This window comes from Thermochaetoides thermophila, assembly GCF_000221225.1.
Source record: "Thermochaetoides thermophila DSM 1495 unplaced genomic scaffold scf7180000011806, whole genome shotgun sequence".
Classification (NCBI taxonomy): Eukaryota; Fungi; Ascomycota; class Sordariomycetes; order Sordariales; family Chaetomiaceae; genus Thermochaetoides; species Thermochaetoides thermophila.
Genome location: NW_006383023.1, coordinates 1,240,454 through 1,264,228, shown reverse-complemented (window position 1 = coordinate 1,264,228; position 23,775 = coordinate 1,240,454). Strand labels below are relative to the sequence as shown.

The 23,775-nt window shown below is 53.4% G+C and overlaps 7 protein-coding genes across 7 annotated transcripts; 2 read left to right on the top strand and 5 right to left on the bottom strand.

Moving 5' to 3' along the window:
- Positions 1-1,892: 1,892 nt before the first annotated feature.
- CTHT_0003700 (uncharacterized protein) lies at positions 1,893-4,344 on the bottom strand (the record flags this gene model as incomplete). The annotated part of the gene is made up of 4 exons (XM_006690852.1): positions 1,893-1,994; positions 2,109-2,182; positions 2,240-3,589; positions 4,236-4,344. The coding sequence occupies 4 exons, from the start codon at positions 4,342-4,344 to the stop codon at positions 1,893-1,895; spliced, it is 1,635 nt and encodes a 544-aa protein (XP_006690915.1).
- Positions 4,345-4,998: 654 nt separating this feature from the next.
- CTHT_0003690 (uncharacterized protein) lies at positions 4,999-6,049 on the top strand (the record flags this gene model as incomplete). The annotated part of the gene is made up of 4 exons (XM_006690851.1): positions 4,999-5,233; positions 5,358-5,439; positions 5,496-5,696; positions 5,755-6,049. 4 exons carry the CDS (start codon positions 4,999-5,001, stop codon positions 6,047-6,049), a joined length of 813 nt encoding a protein of 270 aa, XP_006690914.1.
- Positions 6,050-6,324: 275 nt separating this feature from the next.
- On the bottom strand, positions 6,325-7,596 carry CTHT_0003680 (putative COP9 signalosome protein; the record flags this gene model as incomplete). The annotated part of the gene is made up of 1 exon (XM_006690850.1): positions 6,325-7,596. One exon carries the CDS (start codon positions 7,594-7,596, stop codon positions 6,325-6,327), a length of 1,272 nt encoding a protein of 423 aa, XP_006690913.1.
- A 1,604-nt stretch (positions 7,597-9,200) lies between these two features.
- CTHT_0003670 (uncharacterized protein) lies at positions 9,201-9,996 on the top strand (the record flags this gene model as incomplete). The annotated part of the gene is made up of 2 exons (XM_006690849.1): positions 9,201-9,350; positions 9,406-9,996. 2 exons carry the CDS (start codon positions 9,201-9,203, stop codon positions 9,994-9,996), a joined length of 741 nt encoding a protein of 246 aa, XP_006690912.1.
- Positions 9,997-10,906: 910 nt separating this feature from the next.
- On the bottom strand, positions 10,907-11,788 carry CTHT_0003660 (putative Co-chaperone protein; the record flags this gene model as incomplete). Its single annotated transcript, XM_006690848.1, has 1 exon — positions 10,907-11,788. The coding sequence occupies one exon, from the start codon at positions 11,786-11,788 to the stop codon at positions 10,907-10,909; it is 882 nt and encodes a 293-aa protein (XP_006690911.1).
- Positions 11,789-12,557: 769 nt separating this feature from the next.
- On the bottom strand, positions 12,558-17,099 carry CTHT_0003650 (uncharacterized protein; the record flags this gene model as incomplete). Its single annotated transcript, XM_006690847.1, has 3 exons — positions 12,558-15,258; positions 15,542-15,637; positions 16,468-17,099. The coding sequence occupies 3 exons, from the start codon at positions 17,097-17,099 to the stop codon at positions 12,558-12,560; spliced, it is 3,429 nt and encodes a 1,142-aa protein (XP_006690910.1).
- A 2,489-nt stretch (positions 17,100-19,588) lies between these two features.
- On the bottom strand, positions 19,589-22,910 carry CTHT_0003640 (helicase-like protein; the record flags this gene model as incomplete). The annotated part of the gene is made up of 3 exons (XM_006690846.1): positions 19,589-20,021; positions 20,092-20,183; positions 20,235-22,910. The coding sequence occupies 3 exons, from the start codon at positions 22,908-22,910 to the stop codon at positions 19,589-19,591; spliced, it is 3,201 nt and encodes a 1,066-aa protein (XP_006690909.1).
- Between the last annotated feature and the right edge of the window lie 865 nt (positions 22,911-23,775).

Below are 23,775 nucleotides of genomic sequence, written 5' to 3'. Positions count from 1 at the left end.
AGATGGGAACCAACCGTCGGGTCTGTTAGACACGTGCTTCGGTTGTCGAACCTGAGAACAGCCGTCGCGGCGCATCGCAGCTGAGGGAATCGTTCCGCAGTGCATCTCGGCCAGTTTTGGCGAGACGGCGATGCTTTATGGCTGTCATAGGAAGTCAAGGGTCCCCGTCAAGGTTCCCAAGAAAAGTCTTCTTCAGTCCTGCCTCTCCACCACACTCTAGGTATCCACCATATGGAGGTCCACTGCTCTCCAACAAAAAAGCTTGCTACTCCACGAAGAGCTCAACAATGGATGGCGGCAAGAAAGGTGATTCGCAAGAATCGTTGAGAGCGGGCTGCTGCCACCCGGAAATTTGCGTCGAGGAATTGAAGACATTGGCTGTCTGGGATGTACCCAGGGGTTGCGACCCTGACTCCAATCTCCAGATTTTCATGACAACATGAACAAAACCTGACTTCGTAATGACGGCAATGTGCCAGATGGCTAACAGCAATTGCTGGGGGCCCTAAAGCAAGCAGTTGCAACCTGGATCTCTGAAAGCCACACAAATGACCACACTATCCTCCAGACTCCAAACTGGAAGTGTAGAATCCTCTGCAATTCCACATTCTCTTGCCGTACAATTGATCTAACAGCCTCGTAGGCGCTCCAGCCGCTCGGTTGGGCCGATGAAAGGGAGGGATCACACTTTCAATGCCTTGCCATCCAACTGTGCCCGTCCAGCCAATCAGATGTTGGGAATGACCTAACATGCGGTTCAAGAGTAGCATCTGGACATTGAATCAGCCAACTTTTGACTCTTGCACTCGGCACTTACACTACCTAGCGAGCAGTGTGCATTAGGGCTGCTGGGATTCATTAGACTCTCATTTCCTGCTGCAGTAACACGATCATCTCAAGGCGACTGCAAAGGGGTGTTCGAATGTTACTCAGTCGCAGCTCGTAAGCTAGATCATCTGATGTCTGGAATTCATGAATCAATCAGCAGGCGGCGAGCCGACGGGAGGACTCGACGCCGAGCTGACTGAAGATCGGCTCGGTACGCGCAGTACAGTATGGGAAAACATCGTCTATGCTGCCAGTGACGATGCAGCATCACAGAGCTTTACTGCTGCGAGCGATTTGGTGTGGCTGCAGGACGAGTGGATCTGCGGCGATCTGCCAGTTGGTTTCCAGGAACCAGTGTGATATTGACAAGCAGGCTTGAATATTTATTTACAGTGTGTAAACATCTTAACCCAAGATCGAGAACTTGGGAACTATAAGAAAGCAGACAGCTAGGATATTTAACATTCTTCGGTACACACTATCCTGTCGGCGTGGCCAGTAGGAAGAAGGTTCAGAGTTATTTGATTATCAGTTCAGAGCCAAAAACAGGAGACCGGGAAAATGGACTAATCTACGGGTTAGACAATAGCAAGAAGCTAAGCTGGCGTCGTGTAGTGCAAAGAGGTTGCTCGCCGTCCAGCTCAACTAGAACAGCAAAGGCTCCGATACAACGACAACTCATTAACGGCTCCACGAAGTTAACGTACACACCTGGGTATGAAACACGCTTCCCCTGAATCATAAATCCTCACGCATGCATCTAGCATTAGCTACACCATACTAATGTAGGCCTCTGGCACCACTCCCCGCGTAGGCTTTACCGGCCCACTACCACATGTCGTGGGGAAGAGATTGGTTGGCACGCCAAAAAGCAGACCACTTCAACAGCATATGCACGTGGAGGACAACTAGATCTCGCCAACCGAGAAACACGATTCCCCATCCGGTCCCCATCCCCCACGAGGGGAGACGCAGCAAGACTCCGCATGGAGCTGCCTAGGCCAGGCATTCCCCGACCGGACCCCTCATACCGTGTTTCTGTATCCCCGGGTTACTGTCCCAGCTTAGAGCTTGGCGCGGGACGGGGTTTGCGGCTCCCACAGCCCTAACCTGTCGATGTTGGAGGGGCCGTCATAAATATCGCGCTCGACCATACGGGTGTTGAGCTGGTGATGGTGGTTAGCTTTGGCAATCCACGGATATGAGAAATAAACGACGATCTTCTGAATGTCATATCATGGCAGAACTTGAGGAAAACAGCCAAAGACGGCAAGACTTACGAAGTGAGGGCCCAGCTCAGAGAGATTCCTTGCGCCAAGCATCTTCATACAGGTGACGATTTCATCCTGAAAGACTGCATCAGAGTCAGCATTTCCCATGCTAACTTCTCCTGACCAAGAGATGTACTTACTCTCAAAGACCCTCTCAACCCCCTTCCAACCACCCGCTCCCAATCCCCATAGCGCCGGCCTGCCCACACCAACCGCCTTCGCCCCCAGACACAACGCCTTCACCACATCCGTGCCCCTCTTCACGCCGCCATCCACCCACACCTCAATCACATCAAACACCTCTGGACAGTACTTCCGAATCTCCAGCAGCGTGTGCACAGCCGGCGGCGCCGTATCGACCGACCTCCCTCCGTGATTACTCAGGATGATGGCCTGCACCGTGCCCGGGTGTGCGCGGGCATAGCGAGCAGCCAAGTACGCGTCTTCGTGCGTCTGAATGCCCTTGAGCACGATCGGTAGGCCGCGGGCGTGCTTGGCCAGCCAGGGCAGGGTGGTGTGCCAGGTTAGATCAGCGGCCGTGCCAAAGAACATTTGCTGGCCGATGCCGCTGCCGGCGGCGGCGTTAGGCTTGTCGGATCCGGTAGTTTGCTTCGCAGCAGCTCCTCCTGTCGGGGAAGGGTTGGGGTTGAACTGCATGGCGGCTTCGAGGGCGGCCTTTTCGTCGTGCTCGCGCTTGCTGGGCACGGGGGCGTCGAGCGTTAGGACGATGCACTTGTACTTGTCGCGCATGCGTGTGATGCGCTCGAGCATTGCTTCGCTTTTGGCGCGGTTATTTTGCACATAGATCTGCCAGCCAAAGATTTGGCCTGGTTTGGCGTCCGCAACAATTTGCTCGGGGGACATGCTTGCGTTGTGTGAGACGAGTTGCATAGCACCGAAGCGGGAGATGCCCCGGGCTATGCCAGCCTCGCCGTCGGGATGGGCGAGGCGGGCCATGGCAGCGGGGGAGACATAGAGGGGTGTGCCAACTGGGTGGCCAAGTAAGGTTGTGGCGGTTGAGCAAGAGGTCACATCGATAAAGACACGGGGACGGAGGTGGATTTTGCGGTAGGCTTCCGTGTTGTAGGACTTGCTGATCAGGTCATCCGCAGCCGAGAAGTAGTATGCCCAGCACTTTTTGGACACTTGAGATTTCGCGGCAGCTTCGATGTCGTCCATATTGAGGAGAGTGTGCAGAGGAGGGGGCGGCACCTTGACCTCCTTATCAGCCCCCTTTTTGGAAGGCGAGCTATGCCGTTGGAGCTTCTTAAGCTCATCTGGTGGAACAGAGCCCAAGCAGGCTTCCGGTTTGAGATTATCTTCGAGCGTGCCGGGAGGATGGATGGGGTCGAACTCAGCGGTGGCATCACGCCCGGCCAGCTGCAGGATGATACGGGAGCCACCGGGATGCTCGGGGAGGAACTCGGTTACATCGTAGACTTTGCCATGGAGAACGACCCAGCAGCTTTCTTGGGAGGTGTGTTTTGCAACTGTGTAGCGGTGTCAGTTGTGTTCTTGATGGCCACTTTGCCGTGGCATGACCCTTGGTAGCCGGGACAACATGCCTTCCTCTGCTGTGAATAACTTCTCCTTGGCCATTTTTCACGAAATGTTTCCCCCGGACACTTCGAACAATCACTTGAAGCCAGGATTTGATCGGTCGCAGTACGACGGTCGACGAAGGGGCGGGTGAGGATTTATGTCCTCCGGGATCGCACCGGCTGCCGTGCGCCGTCTGTCGGAAGCACCGGCGTATGTAGGTTTGTTAGCGACGGTGGGGCAGTTGTTCTCTCTGGTTGGAGAGGCGTAGAGGCACGCAGGGCGAGGGCGAGGCCGGCAGGCGTTCCGCTTGGAGGAACAACAGTTATCAACTGGCCCCCGGCTGTTGCTTGTCGCTGCAAGGCTGGCTGGATCCCAGCAAGAAGCACGATTTCGTGGATCGCCAGCCAGTCGGTGTGCCAGGATCTCGATCGGGTGGCCGAGCCAAGATCGGGATTTTTTGCCTCGTTTTCTAGAAACGGTCATGATGAAAGGGCTGGTAAATGTCCAAGGTCTTCAACGCCTAGTGTTAAAGTACAACGCCGGGACTGTTGCCATAGAGACATGAGCTCCACAATTCAATTTATGGTTGCCTACCATTCAACTCGTTAGACTTCGCATACCGTCGCTTCATCGACAGTTTCACTACAGTAAAATCGGCAAATGAAAATTCCCAACCGAAGCTGTCGCTTTGCAACGGATGCATTGCCACAACTGCTTGATCTGAGAACAGGAGATCACACTGACAGATAGAAGGCTGCTACATATTCAAATGGAGACGTCTTGGCTTGAAGTTGAGCATGTCATCGAGAGTAAAGATTTCCTTGTGTCGAGGCATCTGAGCAGAACTTCCATCAGGCTGAAGCTTGGCCTGGGACTCTTCAGCCACGTGCCAAGGATTGCTTTGAATCGAGACCAGAAGTCAGTGGAGTTGCCCAGCTGACAGGGAAGCCAGCTTGGCGGGTGGTGGATTCAAGAGGTGGAGCCTGACCCCGCCCCCGCAACCTCCACCGTCCAGCTCACCCTGAGCACCGTCCATAGAGACTCTAGCAGTCTTCATCCTCAACATCTGTCTAACGCTCGTGCACTTCGAGACCCTTCCATACAACAACGAACACGATTCACAGTGTGAGAACGCATCTCCACAGCGTGGTAAAGCCGCTTCTACCCAGGTGACAGGTCGTCTTCTCCATCAGCTGGAGAAACGGCTGCCAGCACTCCGTATCCCTTGGCATTCACTCACCGCACCGCGGGACCCATCTCACACTCAAGTGACAGACTCACAGACTTGCACTCATTCCTCACCCCAATACACACAACTCCATACACTGCTGTACATTTCCCATCCTTAGCCGCAAAAATGACAACAGCAGCCTTACCTAAACAACCTAGGCCGAGCAAACTCCGCATCCTGTGCTTCGGCGACTCGCTCACAGCTGGGTACTGCTCTATGGGTGCCATGTTTCACCCCTACCACGAGCGTCTAGAGCAAATGTTGGCCATGGCGTTTCCTGATATAGCGTTCGAAACTGTGGAAGATGGTGTCCCAGGGGATACCGTTAGGTTTGGCTTCATGGGGAGGATGTATCATCACTGTAGGAGGCCTTGTCCTTGCCTTTGTGTCTTGTGCTATCATCCTTGAAGTGCTCAGTCTTGGAGACTACGGCCCCCTGACTCGTGTTGTTGTGAGAGTTCATGCTAATACGCGGCCCTATCAAGTCCCGCAGAAAAATGCAAAGATACTACAGAATCAAGCTGACACAAACGGCTACGATTGGACCATTGTCCTCGGAGGGACAAAGTATGTTGCAACATCCTACTCCCTGACTGGAGACACATCCTTACCTGTACACACAGCGACATTGCTATGGGTGTGCCCCCCGAAGAGATCTACAACACTCTGAAAGAAGTCTGGGACTATGCCCTTGTGAATAACTCCAAAGTCCTCGCCCTCACCGTTCCGGAAGCCGCGCTAGACCCCAGCGCCCTCCGCGAGCGCCTTGCCGCCAGACGTAACAAGCTCAACGACTTGATCCGTTCCCATAAAGCTGATAACTTGTAAACTCTTTCCTTTCAGCTTTATGTATGTAGAGGTATCCTTACTGACAAAGCCCAGTCACGTCTTCGACCTCCACGCTGCCCTCCCCTATCTTTCCATGACGCCCTCCGACCGCCAGCGCTACTGGGACGACACTGTGCACTTTACCCCTGCCGGGTACGACCTGATCGGCAACAAGGTCGGCATGGCATTAGTCAAGTTGCTTGAAGCAGAGGGCTTGGGAACGCCACCTCGGCTGCCCAAGCGCCGGCGTATGTTCAAGGACGATGATCTTGAGTTTGAGGAGGAGAATGGGGATGAGACAGAAATCAGTAAGGGGTATGTGGTTGTCAGGAGGGCGGATTTAGATTAGAGTTGGTTCTGAGAGTGAGGAGTAACTTGGGATATGGATGATAGAGGGGTTTTACAGGGTATTAGGGTGATGATTGCGATACAAGGTATGGGTCGCTCTGTTAGGGATAGGCGTTTGGGGTACGGATCGACGGGGCTGAGTGTAGATTTGACATTCTGTCTTGTTCATTGCTCGGTTTATTTCCAGAACTCACCTATTATGCTGTGCACATAGACAGCTATATCCGTCATGATGCCATTCATAAGACACTGGCTGTCTCAACTACGTCCTGGTATCTAATAAGCCGCAATCCTTGCCGCCACAAACTCCGGAAACTCGGCCTGCAGCGCATCAGTCAACTTCTCCAAATCCTCTGCCAACGCTTGCACGTTGCTGTCCCACTTGCGCATCTCCTTGCCGACCGGCACCTCAGCCCTTCCGCTCCCCTTTTCCCCGGACGCATCACCCCCTTCAAACCAAATAATCCTATCGATCTGATCAATCGACCCACTCAACCGGCCCTGCTCAATCATCTTGGCCGTCGTCTCCTCCGCCTTTTCAGGCGCCAGCCCAAGCAGCAATCCCAGCTCATCGAACCCAACGTTGCTATACAGCCTGCTCACACTCAACAAATTGTGTTCCACAACGGCCTTGGCCAGCACGGTCGACCCGTCTGCCGTGGTAGCCAGCTGGTGCGGGCTGAGGCCTTTCGCAAACTTGTCGACTTCAGCAGGCGTGATGATCCTGTCGAGGAACATCTTCTCCAATATGGGGAACTCCTCCAGCTGGACAGAGCGCTCATCCTTATACAGCCTCGCCAGCGCCCGACTACGCATCGGGCCGGCAGGGGCAAGAATCGCGCATTTGATCGCCATGGCGAGAGTGTGCAGGCGTTCTTCCTCAGCGATGGCCGGACTGAAGCTGATATCGTGGTACGCTTTTGCCGCATGCAGAAACTCACGCTTTGCGTCGTGGACGCGCGCCACGCTGAGCCGAAAGTGCAGGTTGAGTTCCTCGTCGGGGACGTTGTGCATGATGTTCTTCAGCTTGTTGAGGTACGACTCGGCGCTGGTGCTGTCGTCGACCTCGAGGTAGTTGCGCACGATGCGCACCCACAGACGGGCCTTGCCCACATCGTCAAGGCGCCGCTGTGATGTGTCGGTCGGGATCTCGAGGAGGACTTTGGCTGCTTCGGCGAACTCTTCTTGGGATTCGTGGGCTTCGGCGATAATTTCCTTTAAGGTGCAGAGACCCTCAATAAGGGAGTTGCGTACTGGGGACTGCTCGCTGATGAATCTGTGGGCATAGGCACCAGCTTCTGTTACAGTTTCTGGTTCGGAGGAGACCAGGCCGCGCAAGGCTTCGTTGAAGGAGTTGAGGAACTCCCGGGTCGTCACAACGCTGACGCCCAGGACGAAGAGTTTCTCTACGATGAGCTTCAAGTCCGAAACTCTTGTCTCGGGGGCAGTGAGGGTCTTGATGTTTTGGAAGATTTTCTCTGCATTCTGGCTGACATCGGCACCGGCCTGGCACTTGTCCAACATATCGACAAGCTCAGGCTCCGGCATGATGGGCAAAGAGGAGAAGTGCTGTACTGCTGGTGAGGACACAAATATGGTTGGTTTGCAGATTAGCTGTCGTGAGGCTCTGTAATCTGGAATTAGACGTTCGAAAAGCGCGGCTCCGTAACTAGTCCACAAGAAGTGTAAAGTTGTTTGTTAGTCGTAACGGTAATTGCTGAGAGTTTGACCGAAGATTGAACCTGATATTCGCAATCAAGTCGGGAGCTTCAGCCTGGCAGTGGGGTCAGCGAGGTGGTGGGGATGCCAAGAACCAAAAGCGGAAAAGATCCTGCTAAGTGGGTCTTCAAGAAGAGCTTCTGTGGGGTGGCTGTCAAAGCTGCTCAACCTGGAAGAGCAGGCTCGTCGCTCTCAACCCCTTTGCTTCTAACTCCTGTCTTTTCCAGGAACACACAATAGAGACTCAATGCTCCGAGTTTTTACGCTGTTTACTTCTAATCCAATTTCGTCATTCTGCCTATATTCTGTGGTTCTCTCCACACACCAAGCCTGGCTGTGTCTCAGTGTTAGGGTTACGCTGAATAGTCATCTCCGGAGAGCAGTAAGGGTTGCGAGATGAGAACTGACATTCCAAACTCTCCAAGATGATAGAAAGCAAAAGCTTATAGACTTTGCTAGAATTTAGACAAGTTCAGCTCCACTGCATATATCGTTGTCACAGAGACAGCTGGCCATCGAAGCCTGCATGGTCGCTTCAAGCGCCTCTTGTCCAGGCACTAAGCGCGCGCTTGATGGAACAGTCTCATTTCTGCCGCTTAAGACCCAATGACCAACAACTTGGGAATCCCATCGACCACTATGAACGTAACCGCCCCAAAACACCTGACATTTCAGCATGTAAACGGTAATGGCGTATACCTCTTTCCTGTTGGCAGCCCTTACTATCAGCCCAAGTGAAGCCAGAAGCGGGCCAGAGGATGACCCTGCAATCCTCTGATGAGCAAAAAGAGACTGTAGCCTATTTCGCACCTTCGAAGCAGGGGTTTGATGGTAGCAAAGCGGTCGAGCGGGGTATCCGTATTTCTTAGATCTTTCGTCTCCAATTTCCTCTTCTGGCCCTCTTCAAGGGCAAGGACAGGTCACCTACTAGGCCGCCTAGAAGTCAGCTTGCTTTGAGGATGTTGAACCTACTCCAGATCTCAGGAGAGATATAGGGTTACTTTGTTTCAATATCAGCATTTTCGTCTGGTTGGGGCATGTTGATTGGTATGAAACAAAACCACTCTACCCTCAGCGGACCACACTATCATTTCACCATCATGAACAGAAGGAAGGGTTACTGTATCAACCCCTTTCCTCAACCCACTTACCCTCACTTGCGCTAGGGTTTGACCGTCGAGAGATCTAATTGTAGAATAGCATCATCGTAGCTCCTCGCAGCGGCTGGTCATCATGATCTGTACTTATAGCACCGGTTCTTCCTGCCGACGAGCCAGCATCGCATCGCTCATCACCAGTCTCCTCTCCTCACTGCCCACTTTCACTTTTCCAAAACGGTGGATCCGTTTTTTCTAGTCGGTTGAAGCTGGTCTATCAACTGCTTTTTAACAACCGCCGCTCCCTCGCGAACATTACCACTCCGACTATCCAAAATGCAGCCCTCATTGTTCCTTCTCGGCCTCCTTGCCCGTCTCGTTTCTGCCCACGGCAAAATCACCGTCGTGACGGGCAACGCAGGCGGCAACGGCACAGCCTTGGGCATCCAGGGCGGCGTTATCCCCAGTGAAGGCAACAGTGGCAAGGTGAGCCCTCAGCCCCGTCACAAACCTCCAGATCCTCCCTGACAATGCCAATCAGGCCCAATCCGACACAACAATATTCTCTTCAACCAAACTCCTCTCCGCCGGCCTCGGCAAGACCACCGGCTCCGGAAAGAACACCATATCCATGCTCGTCGACGCCATGGCCCTCTCCGGCCCGATCCTGCCCCAAATCACCCCCGGCGGCTCTCTCTCCGGCACCTGGCGCATCGTGACGGCCGACGGAGCCGGCCCGATTGGCGCCGTCATCGACCCGACCGCTAAAGGCAACTTCACAACGGGGATCCCGCTGACCGTCGTGCAGCAGGTGCCGGGTTACAAGGGGAACTTCATCTTCCCCGAGGACCAGAAGGTCGAAGAAAAGAGGAGTATCTTCCGTCGGGCGATGGATGCCGCCAGCTCGGTGGTGCTGAGCAAGAGGGCTGCGCGGACGGTGCAACAGGACTTTGCGTTTGAGTTTGCCGTACCGGCGAATGTGACGTGCAATGGTGTGATTGCGGGGTTGAGGGGGGTTTGTTTGGTGAAGATTGCGAATGCGCACAAGGCTGGGCCGTTTGGAGGTGTTGTGGCCGTGCAGATGGCGACGGCTTCAGAGGGGGCTAAGTGTTCTAGGGAATTTAGGGCTTGAACAAGGAGGTTAGGTATACCCTGTGTTCCTGGTGAGCACTAAGGTAGTTAAGGCAGTCCTGCATATTAGTATCCTTTTCTTTAATCTGGACACCGGGCATGCAAGAAGGGAGCTCGAACTATGTCATGACTCAGATTCATGTAAATAAACCACAACCAGATTAGGACCGCAGATAGCATGTAAACATCAGTGTATGCAATCCCATCGAGCAATGTTGTAATCGACTTCAGCCAGCTAACAAACCCGAGTCTTCGTCTCGCTTCAATGGCGCCCGAGAGAGAACCCCTCTTTCAGCCTTGAGGTTGGGTGCACCGAGTGGGCGCCGCGGCGCTGGACGGCATGTGTGGATGACGACCACACACACGTCAAAATCGTACGATCTTCGGAGCGGCAGCCCCAAATCCCGATCACAGCTGCCACCATAATCCCGATTTTGGGGCTCAACGAGTTTGTGGATTTTTGTTCTCAATCTATTTTCGATCTTCAAGTCCAATTTTCTAATTCCTGAATTCTACATGTTTCTCGACAGATGTCAAGATGCTGCCTGGAGATGAATGCTCAGCGCGACGTCCCAATGAAAGCAAATCAAAAGTTTCCTCGCGAATGACCCGACTACCCCTCCTACACATCCTCGCCGATTTTTCATGCTCGATAGCATGTTACATGCGATACAATCGGCCCCAGAAAGTCCCATACGTATGCACAATGGCTGAGGAGAGATACGTATAAAAATCGCTAAACACAACTCCACAACACCGACAACAATACTACCGAGAACAGCGCACGACCTCGCCAATAAAACGCCCCATACAACACTCTTCAGCGGGCCCTTCGTCCATCATCTGCCCATCTCGACACCATCTACTAACATACCGACCGTCCCACGACCCTTCGACCTTCAGTGCATCAACTAATGCCCCCTCCTCCGACCGCTATGCTCCCACTGATCGACTCCCTCCCTAATACTAACCCAATACCTCAACCTAACTGCCTCTTCCCTCGCCCCCTCGACATCCCCCCTCTCAAACGCCTCCCCCAGCCTTGCCTCACTCTCCTTTATCCTCTCCTCATTTACCCGCCGAATCTCCTCCACTTCGCCCTCCGTCTGCGCCTCATCCAGCGCTTCCCTCGCCTCCAGCACCGTCATCAGCAGCTCGGGATCGACAAGACCGCCGTGATGATGATGCCCGACTGTGGACTCGTCGCCTTCGAGGTCAATCCCGTGCTGCTCGCGGAGGAGGTACTGTGCTCTGAGAAGAGGGGAGGACAAAGTCTTGTAGGCGGTGTTGAGCAGGGCGGAGGTGGCTTCGGCACGGAGACGGGCGTCGGATTTTGAGGCTTGCTCTGAGGAAGATTGTTGGGCGGCGTGGTGATGGAAGTCTGGGTGGGACGCGGCTTGGAGACGGAGGAACTCGCGGCGCAGGGCACGGAGGTCGATGTGGAATTTACCCTTGGGAGGAGGGCCGTGGGGGAGGGTTTCGGGAAAGAGGGCGTAGTAGGTTGGGATGTTGTTGGACGAAGAGGAGGGTTGAGCGGCAGTGTTGGGATCGATCGAAGGGGAGGACGATGCGGTTGTTGAGAGGGCCCTTCCGGCGAAAATGCGGCGCTGTGCTACGACAGCAGGATCACGGCAAACATCCCGCTGCCGTGATGCTTGTGTTGCTGTTGAGAAAAGTGCGCCCCTCAAGCTTGTGCCTCGGCGAATGGACAACACCGCCACGGCCTCTTTGCGACAGGATGCGCAGAGATAAGTTGCTGCGCGCCCAAAGATGGATGGGAGCGATGGCTTCATGTTTGACTTGTCTTTGTGTATGTTTTGTCTGTAGCTTGCTGCTTTTTGTTTGTAGGTGTAACGAGTTGAGGTCGATGCAGCGACGTCAGCGATGCTTCCTTGAAAGTTGTGATTTATATCTGTTCGTCGGACACTGGTGGATGCAAGGTACTTCGGCAACTCGAGACGAGTGATTGCGTCAGAGGTGAATGGTTTGGTGTTTTAGTGGGAGAGTTCGTGTGCTGAGTGTTGAGTGCCGAGTGCTCCAACTTGCCGCGAGGGCAAAATTCGGAGGGACGAAAGAGCCAAGAAGCCGAACAAGAAAACGCTTGGAAAATGACGTCGGCGTAAGTTACGCGGCCCCCCACACCTTCTCCCCGATAAAGCCGCGTTTAAGCTTAACCCTAACCCTGACTTATCCTCCAAGAGATGGCGACCAGGCCAGACCACACAAAAAGATCAAGAGAATCTTGATCTGGAGGGATGGCACGCATATCAGAGGGATGTTGTGTCTTTATTTTGATTCTCTCTACCAGATTCAAAGTACCCCACACTCTCGTATTCCAACCCATGCCCCCATAATTGATTAAGACAGCACCTTACATAAAGTTATTCACAACAAGAACCACAGGATGCCACAACCACAATCCATCCGTCATGAGACCATGCCAACCAACCCTCAAAGAAAACTTACAGCCTTGCCCTCAATTACCTATTCATCGTATCTCCCATTCATAACGAAATCCTTGGGTATCCAAAACAACCCCCACACCTATCCCCAGAAAAAAGTTCACGACAACACAACGCCCCTCCATCGAACCCTCTCCTGATGCCACCACCTCTCCCGATCCTTCTTGTCGGTAACAACTCCCAAAAACGCGTTCCACTTCCCCGTACACCCTTCCTTCCCCCCATTCCCTTCCTTTTCTTTCTCCCCTTTTACCCCTTTCTTGGCATTCCCATCCCCCATCCCACACATCAACTCTCCCGTATCACACCCCAACAAATCCTCCACACACACCAACCCGCCGCTCTCATCCGTCGCGCCCGTCTCTGGCTCGGGTGTGAGAATATATCGGATCTTGCTCTCAACTGTGCCCAGGAAGGCGCCGACGCCATGTTTCTCGACAACTTTCCCGTTTTCGTCCATCACGTTGACGAAGTACCTTGGAATGCGTTGTGCTGCTTCCAATCGGGCTTGAGCTGCGAGCCGGGCTTGTTGAAGGTTGCTTATGTTTCCGTCTCTTGCGGCTGCACAAGCTGGGGAAGGTAAGGGTGCGCCGGAGGCGGTACCTGGGCGGCGGGGAGACGATGGGGCATTTGTGGATGGCCAGAGGGGGCTTGCGGGGGGCGTGCCGCCGGAGAAGAAGCTCGAGCCGGGACCCATGGATAAGCTGTTGACAGATGAAAAGCTGGAGGTATTGCGGCGGTGTCCCAGCCAGGGACTACTGCTCCTGCTTCCGGTCCCTGTCCCGTTAGCCGTGCTGGGACGGAACCGGTCCGTAGGATAATCAATCCTTTCACGGGGCGCACACAGCGACTGGAATAACCCATCCGGGTCGTTCGGGGCACACAAGCTCCGCAGAGCCGGGAACCCACCGGCTCCGATACTCCTTGCGAGAATAACATCCGCTGGGGTAGCCGTGTCCGGAAGGAAGGGGATATCCCAGTGGAGTTTCCGCAGGGAAGGTGAGGCCAGATAAGGGAAGAGCATCATGAAATCGTCAGGGGGCATTTGCGGGGGGAAAGCCTGCACGAGCGTGAAGGTTTCGAGGGATCGTAGGTAAGAAAATATCCTTGCGATGACGGGCAGCGAGTCAACGTCCATGTGTATGAGGGTTAGGGATTGCAGGCATGACATCGAGGGTCGTGACGCGAGAGAGGAGAGGCCCGCGGTTGTTACGCCGGGGCACTGGTTGATGGAGAGTTTCTTTAGGGGAGGGAGAGAAAGAAGGTGGATGTCGTTGAAGCTTGAGGAGGGTAGTTTGGAGAGATAGAGGTTCTGTAGGGAGGGCAATGACCGAATCGTGCATTCGAGAAGGTTAGCTGGGCTCAGAGAAGCTCCTGGCTGGCAGTGAACGACAAGAGTGGTCAGCTGCTTCCAGTTCAAGTGGTAACTCAAGAACCACTGTGCTTGCTCGCGTGTCATCCCTTCCTGATCGTGGTGGCCGTTCTGGCCGTTGATCCGTGTCGTTGGTTGTCGCTGTGCCTGTTGCGGCTCCAAAAGCCAATACATATCCCTCAAGTTCGACCTCGTCGACAAGGCATGAAACAATCGTTGCCAGGTATGATCGTACGTCGGATAATACCCAACCAGTCGCTCGAAGTTCGGACATGCCATGACAACCGACGCAACCAAATCATTATACTCAGTTACTCCAACATGCGCCGGTCGTGCCGGAGGTTTCAACGACTTGACCAAAACCGCAATATCCGGATTCGCCCTGAGCGTCCGGCGCAGCAATACCAACCTCGCCCCAAATGATGCTTTAGTCCTCTTCTTCAGCGCCGGACCATCCTGCCCAACAAGCACAATATCCCGATACAGAGCCTCGCGCGCATGCTTGAGAAACTTCCGTGCGCTAACCGCAATCGCACAGCAGTCCCTCATCCAGCAGGTATGGCAACTACTGCTGCCAATCTTCAAGTGCGACCTGCGTAGCTGCTCGAGTATCATGTCCAGCACCTCGCTGGGGAGAGCTGCAAACAACTCGCCCTGTGCTCGCCGCCGGTACGACTTGAGAAGCGTAGGTCTCTGCCACGGGCCTCCAGAGCCTGCTCCTGCTGGACCACATGGCCAGCCGGCTGGTGAGGAGACTGGCCGGCCATTCACGCCAATTGTGGGACTGCTCGGCCAGGAATCGATGCTCGTCTGGCTGCTGCTGATGGATGCACTCCGTATCCTGCTGTCGACACTCTCTTGGGCGGAAGACACGAAACTGCAGGTCGTCGAGGTGGAGCTGCTGTTGGACAGTCGTCGGGGACGGTTATATCCTGGCGGTGGTATCGGTGACGGGCTGTCCGTGAAAGCGGTCGGCCGATGGATCACGGGCATCTCGTCCATAGAACGGGACCCCACGGGTGCGCTGACCCGCTGCGTCCTGATGCCAGAAGACCCATTTTTTTCTGGCGGATACATGGCGAGGGGGATGACATCCAGTTTCGACTTAGGAGGACGCAGAAAGGTTTTGACAGTCTTGGGGGTATTGGTAGGCTTGTCTACGGACCGAGTTGGGGGCGGTGACGACGTAGTCGGAGTCAGAGTCGGGGTCGGTGCGGGTGTAGGCTGTGGTTGGGAAGCGAGCCCGAGGCTGCCGCCGGAGGAAGCGGAAGAGGTCCGAGAACGTGGAGAGTTTGAGCTTAGCGGCTGCGGAGTGTCATTCTCGGTGCTGTTGCTGCTGTTGTTGCCAAGGGTGTACCACTTCTGGGCTCCCGAGGGTGAGGCCGAGAAGTTGTGGCGATACTGACGATTGTAAAAGGCCGGTGGAGGTCTGTATCAGGCAGAAAATTTTCCAGTATTAGAAAGTGTTGCGTTGTGTGTGTGTGTGTGTTTTTTTTATGCCAAAGATCTGCACTTGAAATGCCAACCCAGAGAGGTTTGGATATTCAGGGGAAAAAAGCAAAGGGTGAAGAAAAAGGGGAAAGTGTCCAAAACGGGCGCAGTGGTAATGCCACGGAGCGGGCCAAGTCGCGCTTTTTTTTAAAATGACATGCAGATCCGCAGTCCAGATGGGCGGCTGCTCGCATTCACTTTTTCAGCTCAAATTGTCGGACTGCTTGTTCTCTTTGCCTTTGATGATGCCCTTGTTGCTTTGACTCTGTGGTGGGAACGCGGCATCGGAGGCAGCCTTGCAGCCTAGAGGAAGGGCGCTAGGGTAGAGCAAGGACAGGATACACAGTATTGTCTCGATGCCTGCTTCAAGATTCAAGACTGTATGTGTCATCATGCACGTTTAGGGAGAAATGCAAAAACGCAGACGTGCTCAACGCGGAACATAAGGGACGCTTGAAGTCCAAGCAACTGTGCACACTCGCACTCGCACTTGCTGGATCGGCTGATGTACCAGGCTCAGCTGTCATTCATTGGCAATCTAACCGCTTTCGAGATGCTTGGGGGGAAGCCAAGCCGGGGGTCGACGCCACAGGTGAGCCCAAAGGAAAGCTAAAAAAGAGATTTAAGATTCTGAGCAAAGAACAAGAGCAGCTCTCTGAAAGTCTGGGACAAGTTGTTTTTCGATGAAACAACTCAAGATGTCAACGCTGGTGGCGGGAAATTGTTGTGAAAGTCAACAGACGACCAGCGCTGCCCCTGAGCCGAATGCAGCAACGTCATCCGTGCTGCTGTCCAGTGGCCAGCAATAAAAAAAAAGAGCGTGATAGAACAGTTGGCAACAGGGGTCACACTGGGGACATTGGGCCTTGTAGGGCCTTGTAAGGAGTGTACCTTGTAAATAGCGAGTGGTCCAGCAAGCGCCCCGTTGCATATCTGGCTCCATCGCCCACTGCAGCCCGGACATGTGCTGCGGTAACAGACCGGCTGTTTCCAAACAAGATCTGACACGTCCAGAATCAAGTCATGACAAGTGCCGGCGCTTAGGCCATCAGGTGGCATTTCTAGAGAATTCAAAAGTTTGGACCGAAGCATTGCGGAAACGACAAAAAGAACAGATGGAAACAAAAACAAAAACATCTTAACTTACCGGGTCTTAGGTCGTTTCGGTGGAGCCGTCGCCTTCTTGACGGACCCATTCATATTGGCGTTGCCATTGGCGACAGCACTGGCATTTTCCGAGGCGTTCTCCACTGCATTCTTATTGTCGTTGTCAAGGTTGCCGTTTGCATTGACGACATCGGTGGCTGTCTTTCGATTTCGACAAGAACCGCTCCTGAAAAACATCCCTTCCGGCAGCCCAGGCCCAGCAGCTTCCGGCACTGATGCCGAGCTGGTCGTGGCCGGCGACACCGGTGCTGACATTCGTCTTACCACGCTAGGTGGCGGCTTCTTGCGCAGTACCGATGGACGCCGCTGACCGATTTTGTTGTCAATAATATCAGCATCAACATCGTCATTTGGGACAGGATGAGCAACCTGAGACAGGTTTGCACGGAGTACGCTGAAGGATTTGCTGTCGACGGATGAGATTGAGTTCCGGCGTCGGGTGATGCTGCCCACCACAAAGTCCTTGAAGCTTTGCAGGGAGTGCAGCGAGCTTTCGCTGTTGCGTCGGCTCCGGCTCAAGGGCCACGGTCGCGACCGCGGGGCGGCTGTTGCGGCTGTGGATGTGGTGTTGGCATCCTCCGAGGAAGTGCTGCGAATGCTGCTGGTGTTCATTTTGATGGGCAGTTGTACGCGTGCTGATGTACTATCTGTTGTCGTTGGTGTTGTCGCTCAAGCCTCAGCCTTGATCCTCTCTGTCCTCTGTGTATTCGAACTGGCTGAGCTACTGTGATAATGCACGGAATTTCTCTATCTGCTCATCGACCGTTCATCCTGTTTCAGCTTGTCGTTGAATGGTGAGGTGAATTGTGTTTGCCCCGCGTCGAGAAACCAGTATCACGAAATTCCGGGTCGTCGCGATTTTCGAACGAGTGTTGTTGTTGCCGGGTAACGTTGACGATGCCGTCCATTTGCCGAAAGGAACAACTTTTTAATCTAGATCCAGATGTTTGCGTGTGTTTCTGACCCGCTGCTGCAGCCGGCAACAAGTTGTCTTTTCTTTTCCGTCTCCCGTCGTGGGGTCGGTGTGTCTGCTTGTCTGTTTCTGACGCAGACGGGCAAGTTGCTTTTACTTTGCTTTCTTTCTCTCTTGCGGCGGCGTGGCAGCCGGGGCTGACGTGGGAGAGTGCCAGAGCCGTCCGCTGACTACCTCTAGACAAAGGTTACACGCCTGAGCCCCTCGCTCCAACCTCCAATCTCCAGTCGCTGTTTGGAGGCGATGACTCGGAGAAACGCAGCTCGGGGAGGGGTCGAGCTGACCCGGAAGAGGGGGAAGGGCAAGCGAAAGACATAAAGAGATGACGAGCTTGGGATTGTGGTGACTATAAGCCTGCTCTCTCTGTCCCGCAATCCATAATGCGGGCAGTGTCCGTACCTATTGGGGACTGTTGAGCTGCAGCTGCGGCAGAGAGAAAGGACAAGAAGCGAGGAATGGAAGCCAAGTGCAAGCTTCGCCGCCATCAGCCAAGCATCAAGCCGCTGCGGTTCATGTGGGCCATCTGATCCCACAACCACCCGTGGCCATGAGTTCAAGACTCCATCAAGTCCATGACGAGCGAATGCCGCCCTCTTCTTGCACAGCTTGCTGCATTTCGTCCCGGGCCGTGAAAGCGAAACATGCTGCTCTATCGTGCTAGGGCGACTCGGGCTCGGCAATACTAATCCCGTTCAGTACCTACAAGTTACATACTACAATTGTGCAGTGTTATCTGCAGCTTTTTAGCGGACGAACCAGGTGCTGGCAAGGCTCTTCTCAGGCCGTCAGAAGACCAACGAAACCGCCGTTACAGGACGGGATCTTCAACAGGCCGTGCATTGTGTCTGCAGATGTCGATTTCTCTACTGTAGCACAGCATCATCGTGCAGTGCAGCTGGCTTAGAGGTACCTATGGTACAGTAGTATTCAGGTCCAGGCACTGAGATCATCTCTGACACTGCAACTGCTCAATATGCTTGTCCAGCGGTTGCCTTGCGGTCACAGTCATCCAATGATTTCCAATTCATCCATGGATCGTCGGTAAAATCTACTGGCAGACCTACAGGTACTATGTGGCTAACAGCATGGTTGCGGGAAACCCGTCCTCGTTCTTCCAGGGTAGGGGGGTTAATCCGTACGGTTATCTGGCCTGAATGGGACTGAATTGTGGCGGACGTTGCTGAGCTTGACCTCCAGTTCATGAAACCCAACATCGCAGCGCCAGAGCCGAAAGAATGGACCCAAGTATGGCGGGGAAGCTGAAAAGACCAATGCCAGTTGTCCACTGGCAATCGAGCTTCGAGTCTTTTCCCGTCAGCAGCCCGCTGTAGCCCGCGGCAGTTGACCATTCACAGCGTTGAGTGTGGCGCAAGTTTCAGCCCTTCTGGGATTCAGCGTGGACTTCTGTGGCTCTGTGTGGGCGCGCCGCATGCCCATGTTGCCGGGTCGCCCGGGGGGGTTGGCCCACAGGCGAACAACACACCACACGCTTTTCCACACTCTCTGTACATCACATCTTCGTATTCCAACAATGCCAACAGGTCGTTCGCTCGCTGGCTGCGCTGGCTAATGCACACTTATGTACGGATCCGTACAGGATACTGCTAGTACGTTCCGCCAAATTAAGTTCTCACCGATTTTTTGTCGTTCCTTGCATTTGGAGCTCTCAGCGGCAAAAAAACAAGGCAATGCTTTGCCATCCTTTTCCAGTGCTTCCGCATCTTAGCTCCGACACCCGACGCCTCTGCCTTCGGCTTCGCACAACCAGAGACCTCGAAAGGGTAAAAGTGAATGGTTTCCGAACGCGTGCCTCTCATACTGTTCGGTACAAATCTTTATCAACGCCTGGACAATCGTTACCGGAGCCCCAGATCCCCAATGTCGGTACGAGATATGCTGGATGGGCATGCACTACACTAGTCATCGTCCATAGCAAACCGTACCCGTCGCTTCTTTCTCGGACCCAGGCCCGAATCCTCAGCAGTTGCTGGCTCAGAAGTACCTGATGTTGACGAGAGCCGCAAAGACATTCCATGCATTCCATCTTCCTGATATGCCAAGCCCCTCTTTCTCCGCATCTCATCACCGTTCACTCCACCTTTCCTCTCCCTGGTCGGCGACCCATTTTTCAAAGCAACCAGATCCTGATCCGGATGCTCAACCCCCTTCCAAACCCTTTTCTAAACAAAAGCAACGGCCTTTCCAGCCAGGCCATCTGCTCTTCTGACCTGCTTTCACTCTCACCCTCCCTTAAACCTGGCATCTCCAATATCTTCACATTCAATATCCACTCATAGATCGGCTTATCATCCAGTATACTTTTGCACCGCCACTGCTCGGCCTGCGTCATCTCCTTGCGCCGGCAAACGATCACTTCCTCCACGCTGCCCCTCAGCACGAGTGTCTCGACGGTGACGGGTTTTTGCTGACTGATGCGCCGCGTGCGCCCAATTGCCTGAGCTTCGACCTGCGGATTGAGGACGGGGTTGATGAAGTAAATGCGTGAAGCGGAGCGCATGTCCAGGCCAAAGGCTGCTTGGGTTATGTCCATTAGGAGAACCCTGGGAGAGGTTAGGTAGTTAGTGGGTGAAAGCGACAGAGAAGGGGATAAGGGGATAATCGTAAGCATACCGGAACTTTGGATTGGTGTTGAAGGTCGCGACATACCGGGCCCTTCGTTCTGGGCTCAGTCCTTTTGCGTAGATGAGATGATGGATTTGAAGCTGTCGAGAAGGTTAGTGAGTGCCATGTAAGGAGATGGAGGGCTGACTGACGATTTCGAGAACGCCCGCCAGATAGTACGCCACGTTATCGTTTTCATAGAAAACGATGATCTGCTCGTGCTCTTGGTGCTTGGCAATCTGGTCAATCAAGTACGAGAGCTTTGCAGACGCTGTCGAAACTAATTGTGTGGTAGCAAGGACTGAGGCTATTTCGGCCTCAGGAACCTCCAGAGGGGTCCCCTGCCCTTCAGCACCTTCCTTAACCAAGATCACAGAACGTCGCCTCATCGGGCTATTGCTGTCCTGGCCGACGGGAGTATTACCGGCAAGAGTCATGTTTTGATCTTTATTGTGCCCATTTGGTGAGGCTTTTGAAGTCTGGTCTTTGATCCACTTTTGCCTTTCCTCGAGGCCGCGTGCGGCAAGCTTGCCGGTTTTGAACAGGATTTGCAAAGCATTAGGCGACTCAGCTAGAGGGTATAGGAACTTTTGCAGAGCCAAGATGATTCGTGAATCTGTACAGACTAGATCACCGTCTTTCAAGTTCAATGACCACTCTTTCCCCGCATTCCAGGGGAAGTTTTGGACATAGAGAGGGACTTCTCTGAACAAGTTCGCGCATCTCTTGATATCATTTCTCAATGCCAGCTTTCCGAGCTGAATGGCGTCGCGCAGCAGTACTTCATCTTCAGCGCTGATAGGGACCTTCCCCTCTTTCAAGAACTCTTCTGCCGTTTCGACAGCTTTTTGGATCTCCTCTGAGGAGAAGAAGGAACCCCCAAAAAAACTCGCCTGCCTGAGGTTGGAAACCAGTTCAATCAAGGCCTTGCGCTGTCTTGGATGGAAGAAATAGTCCTGATCTGTCCTCTGTGACTGGACAGAGTTGAAGATGATCATCATGGCAAACAGGTTAAGCGCCAAGCGATCTTGGTAGGAACCATCGAGCACCACAATCTTCTCGTCAACAGTCGGGAACAGCTCCCCAACCTCGGACAGTTGATGGCGAATAATCAGAGAGTGCAGCGTAGATTTCAAACAGTTGGCACGCCCATTGCTCCGCGGTGAGTGTCGAGGTTGCATGACATAGGCAGACCAGTCTGCGGGCGTGTCTCCAGCTTCGGTAGGGAGATTTGCCCAGGGACGCATTTGCAGGTAGAGAGTTGCCATCGAGCCGATGCGCTTAAGATCGTCCCGCTCCAGATCAGGAGACGTCTGTAAGTATTCGGTGGAGCCATTACTAGCCTGGGAGGTAACGCCCTCACGGACTCCAAAGAGACCCTTGGAGGGAGTTCCGGTGACGATCCACTTGGCTTCTATCTGAAGGTGATCAACTAGCAGATGGATATTGCTCTTCCTTTTTGGCGTGGAATTCCCTAATTTATGGCCTTCGTCGACAATGCAGCGTTTAAATCGGATGCTTGCAATGGGGTGGTTGAGGACATGGCCGCTGATCACATCGAAGTCGATGTTCTCACACATCCTCTCAAACCTAGTGGATGAGAACAACACAATGTCATACTCAATGAGTTCCTCGAGAGGTGGAAGCTCATGCTTTCTGCTGTTGTCCAAAATGATGATCTTGAGACCGAACGTATGTTTTGAAATTTCTTGCTTCCACTGCTGAATGAGATTGGGTGGCACGATCACAAGGGAAGTATGGCTCAAGTAGATTTTCCTTGGTGATGGTAAACTAGACGGCTGACGACTTGTTCGGCGACGATCAGCAGGTGGCAATTCGTACCAAGCTTTGTTTCTACGTATGGCTTCGACGCAATTGGGATATTCAATGCCATCTGGGTCGAGGGCACCAAACACATTCCTCCAAGGCACCGAGTTCCGGGTGAGGCATGCCGCAGCCATGTCCAGAAGAGTGCCGATACGGCGACGAACAATCAGCCTATCCGTCCAGAGACAATCAGGAACCTTGGATGGAATATGCCGAGTAGCAAGGATGAGTGCCAAGCATATAAGTGTCTTCCCAGCACCCATCTCCTCAGCAAGAATGCCACCACATGGTCTGTCGTAGTACCTTGGCGCTTTCAGTCCCGTACCGGTGACAGCATCATAGTAGTAGGGGTTTCCAAGTTGGTCAACGACTTTGACTAGACGAGGATCGATAACTTGTTCTTGCTGAACTTCTCGCTGAAGCATCATAGCGGCAGATCGGCGCTGGTATGTGTAGAGGGTCGTCTTGAGACCGAAAATGCCACCGTCCATGATTCTATAGGCCGCTTCACGAGCATCAAGATCGGGTATTTCCTCGGGTGTAGGATTGGGAGACGGTATGTTGTTAAACATATGCAAAAGAGACAGATGTTCTCCATTCTTCCGACTCTCTTCCGGGTCAAAGTTAACAGAATCAGGATATCGAGTTCCTGAAACCTCACCTTCCCAGGTGGCTCTCGAGAAATCGAGTTGTCCGAGCAAGTTGAGTCTGGCTTTGCGGAGAGAAGAATCTGAACGTGGAATTCTCCGGTTGTCGATATCATCTGGAAGCATGTATACTCGGAAGACACCCTGCTCAGGGTTGTTCAAGCTGATGGCAAAGCTCATATGAACCCACCCTCGACGCAGGAGTCCAGCATACTGGGCAAGACATCCGGAAGGGGCAAGCAGCTGGTTCTGAATGTCCGAATCAAGGAACAGGATATGGTTTGTTTTATTCTGGGCAGATTCTTCAGTTATGTCCTCGCTGCTGATGCCGCCTACATTCTGTTTGTCGTTCATTATTGAAAATGGGCCTAAGTGGTACCACCTTGATCGCTCCAAAGACAACTCTGAAGGTAGCCAGATCTGAGAAGGATATTTTCCTTGTGTTTCGGCCTTCTGGATGACCAGACAACCGGCCGCGATATGGCGCGAAAGGTCTAGAGCCGGCATAGCTGTCGGTGGTGTGTGGTCATGAACGCTCCATCAGACTGTGGTATTTGTTCCCAATAACACATGAACAGGCGGCATCTCGGCCGGTGTGATTGTTGCTGAGAGCACAGCTGGATGTACCTGGGTTGCTTGGCGGTTCAATGGCTCTTTACTTTGACATCAAACTTGAGACTGTTGATACTTGGCGCTCGGTTCTCTTGAAAGCTTGCGGTAAGATTGGCGTCAGAACATTCCAATTGGATGATGAGCAGGCTCGTAATCCATACATTGTATCGTGATTACGCAATCGGTAATGTTACCCATGTCGTGGATCATGGTCGGAGGGATTCCATTCGTTGGTTGACTGGGCGGCAGCACAAGGAGCGGGAGGATCAGCAAGAGCGTTAACACAACCGCGGACCTAAGGTTATGATACAGTCGATACAGGGGTTGTATTTACACAGATATCGCAGCATACCTTCTTTTAAACTCATATGGCACGCTAGCACGGCAGTTAGAGTGTTTTTGGTGGGGGGAGTTGCTTCGCACCATAGCCTTTCCAACACTAAACCCAAAGTTTAATCAACCACACCTACCTGAGGTAGGAGATCTGTGAAAACCACTTCGCTTTGGATGAACTAAAAAGCGGAAATCTCAGTCGACATGCATATCACAAGATCCACGAAGGCTGAGCTCTCAGTTCATGGCTGTTGAGATGAACTGCAGGTCCAGC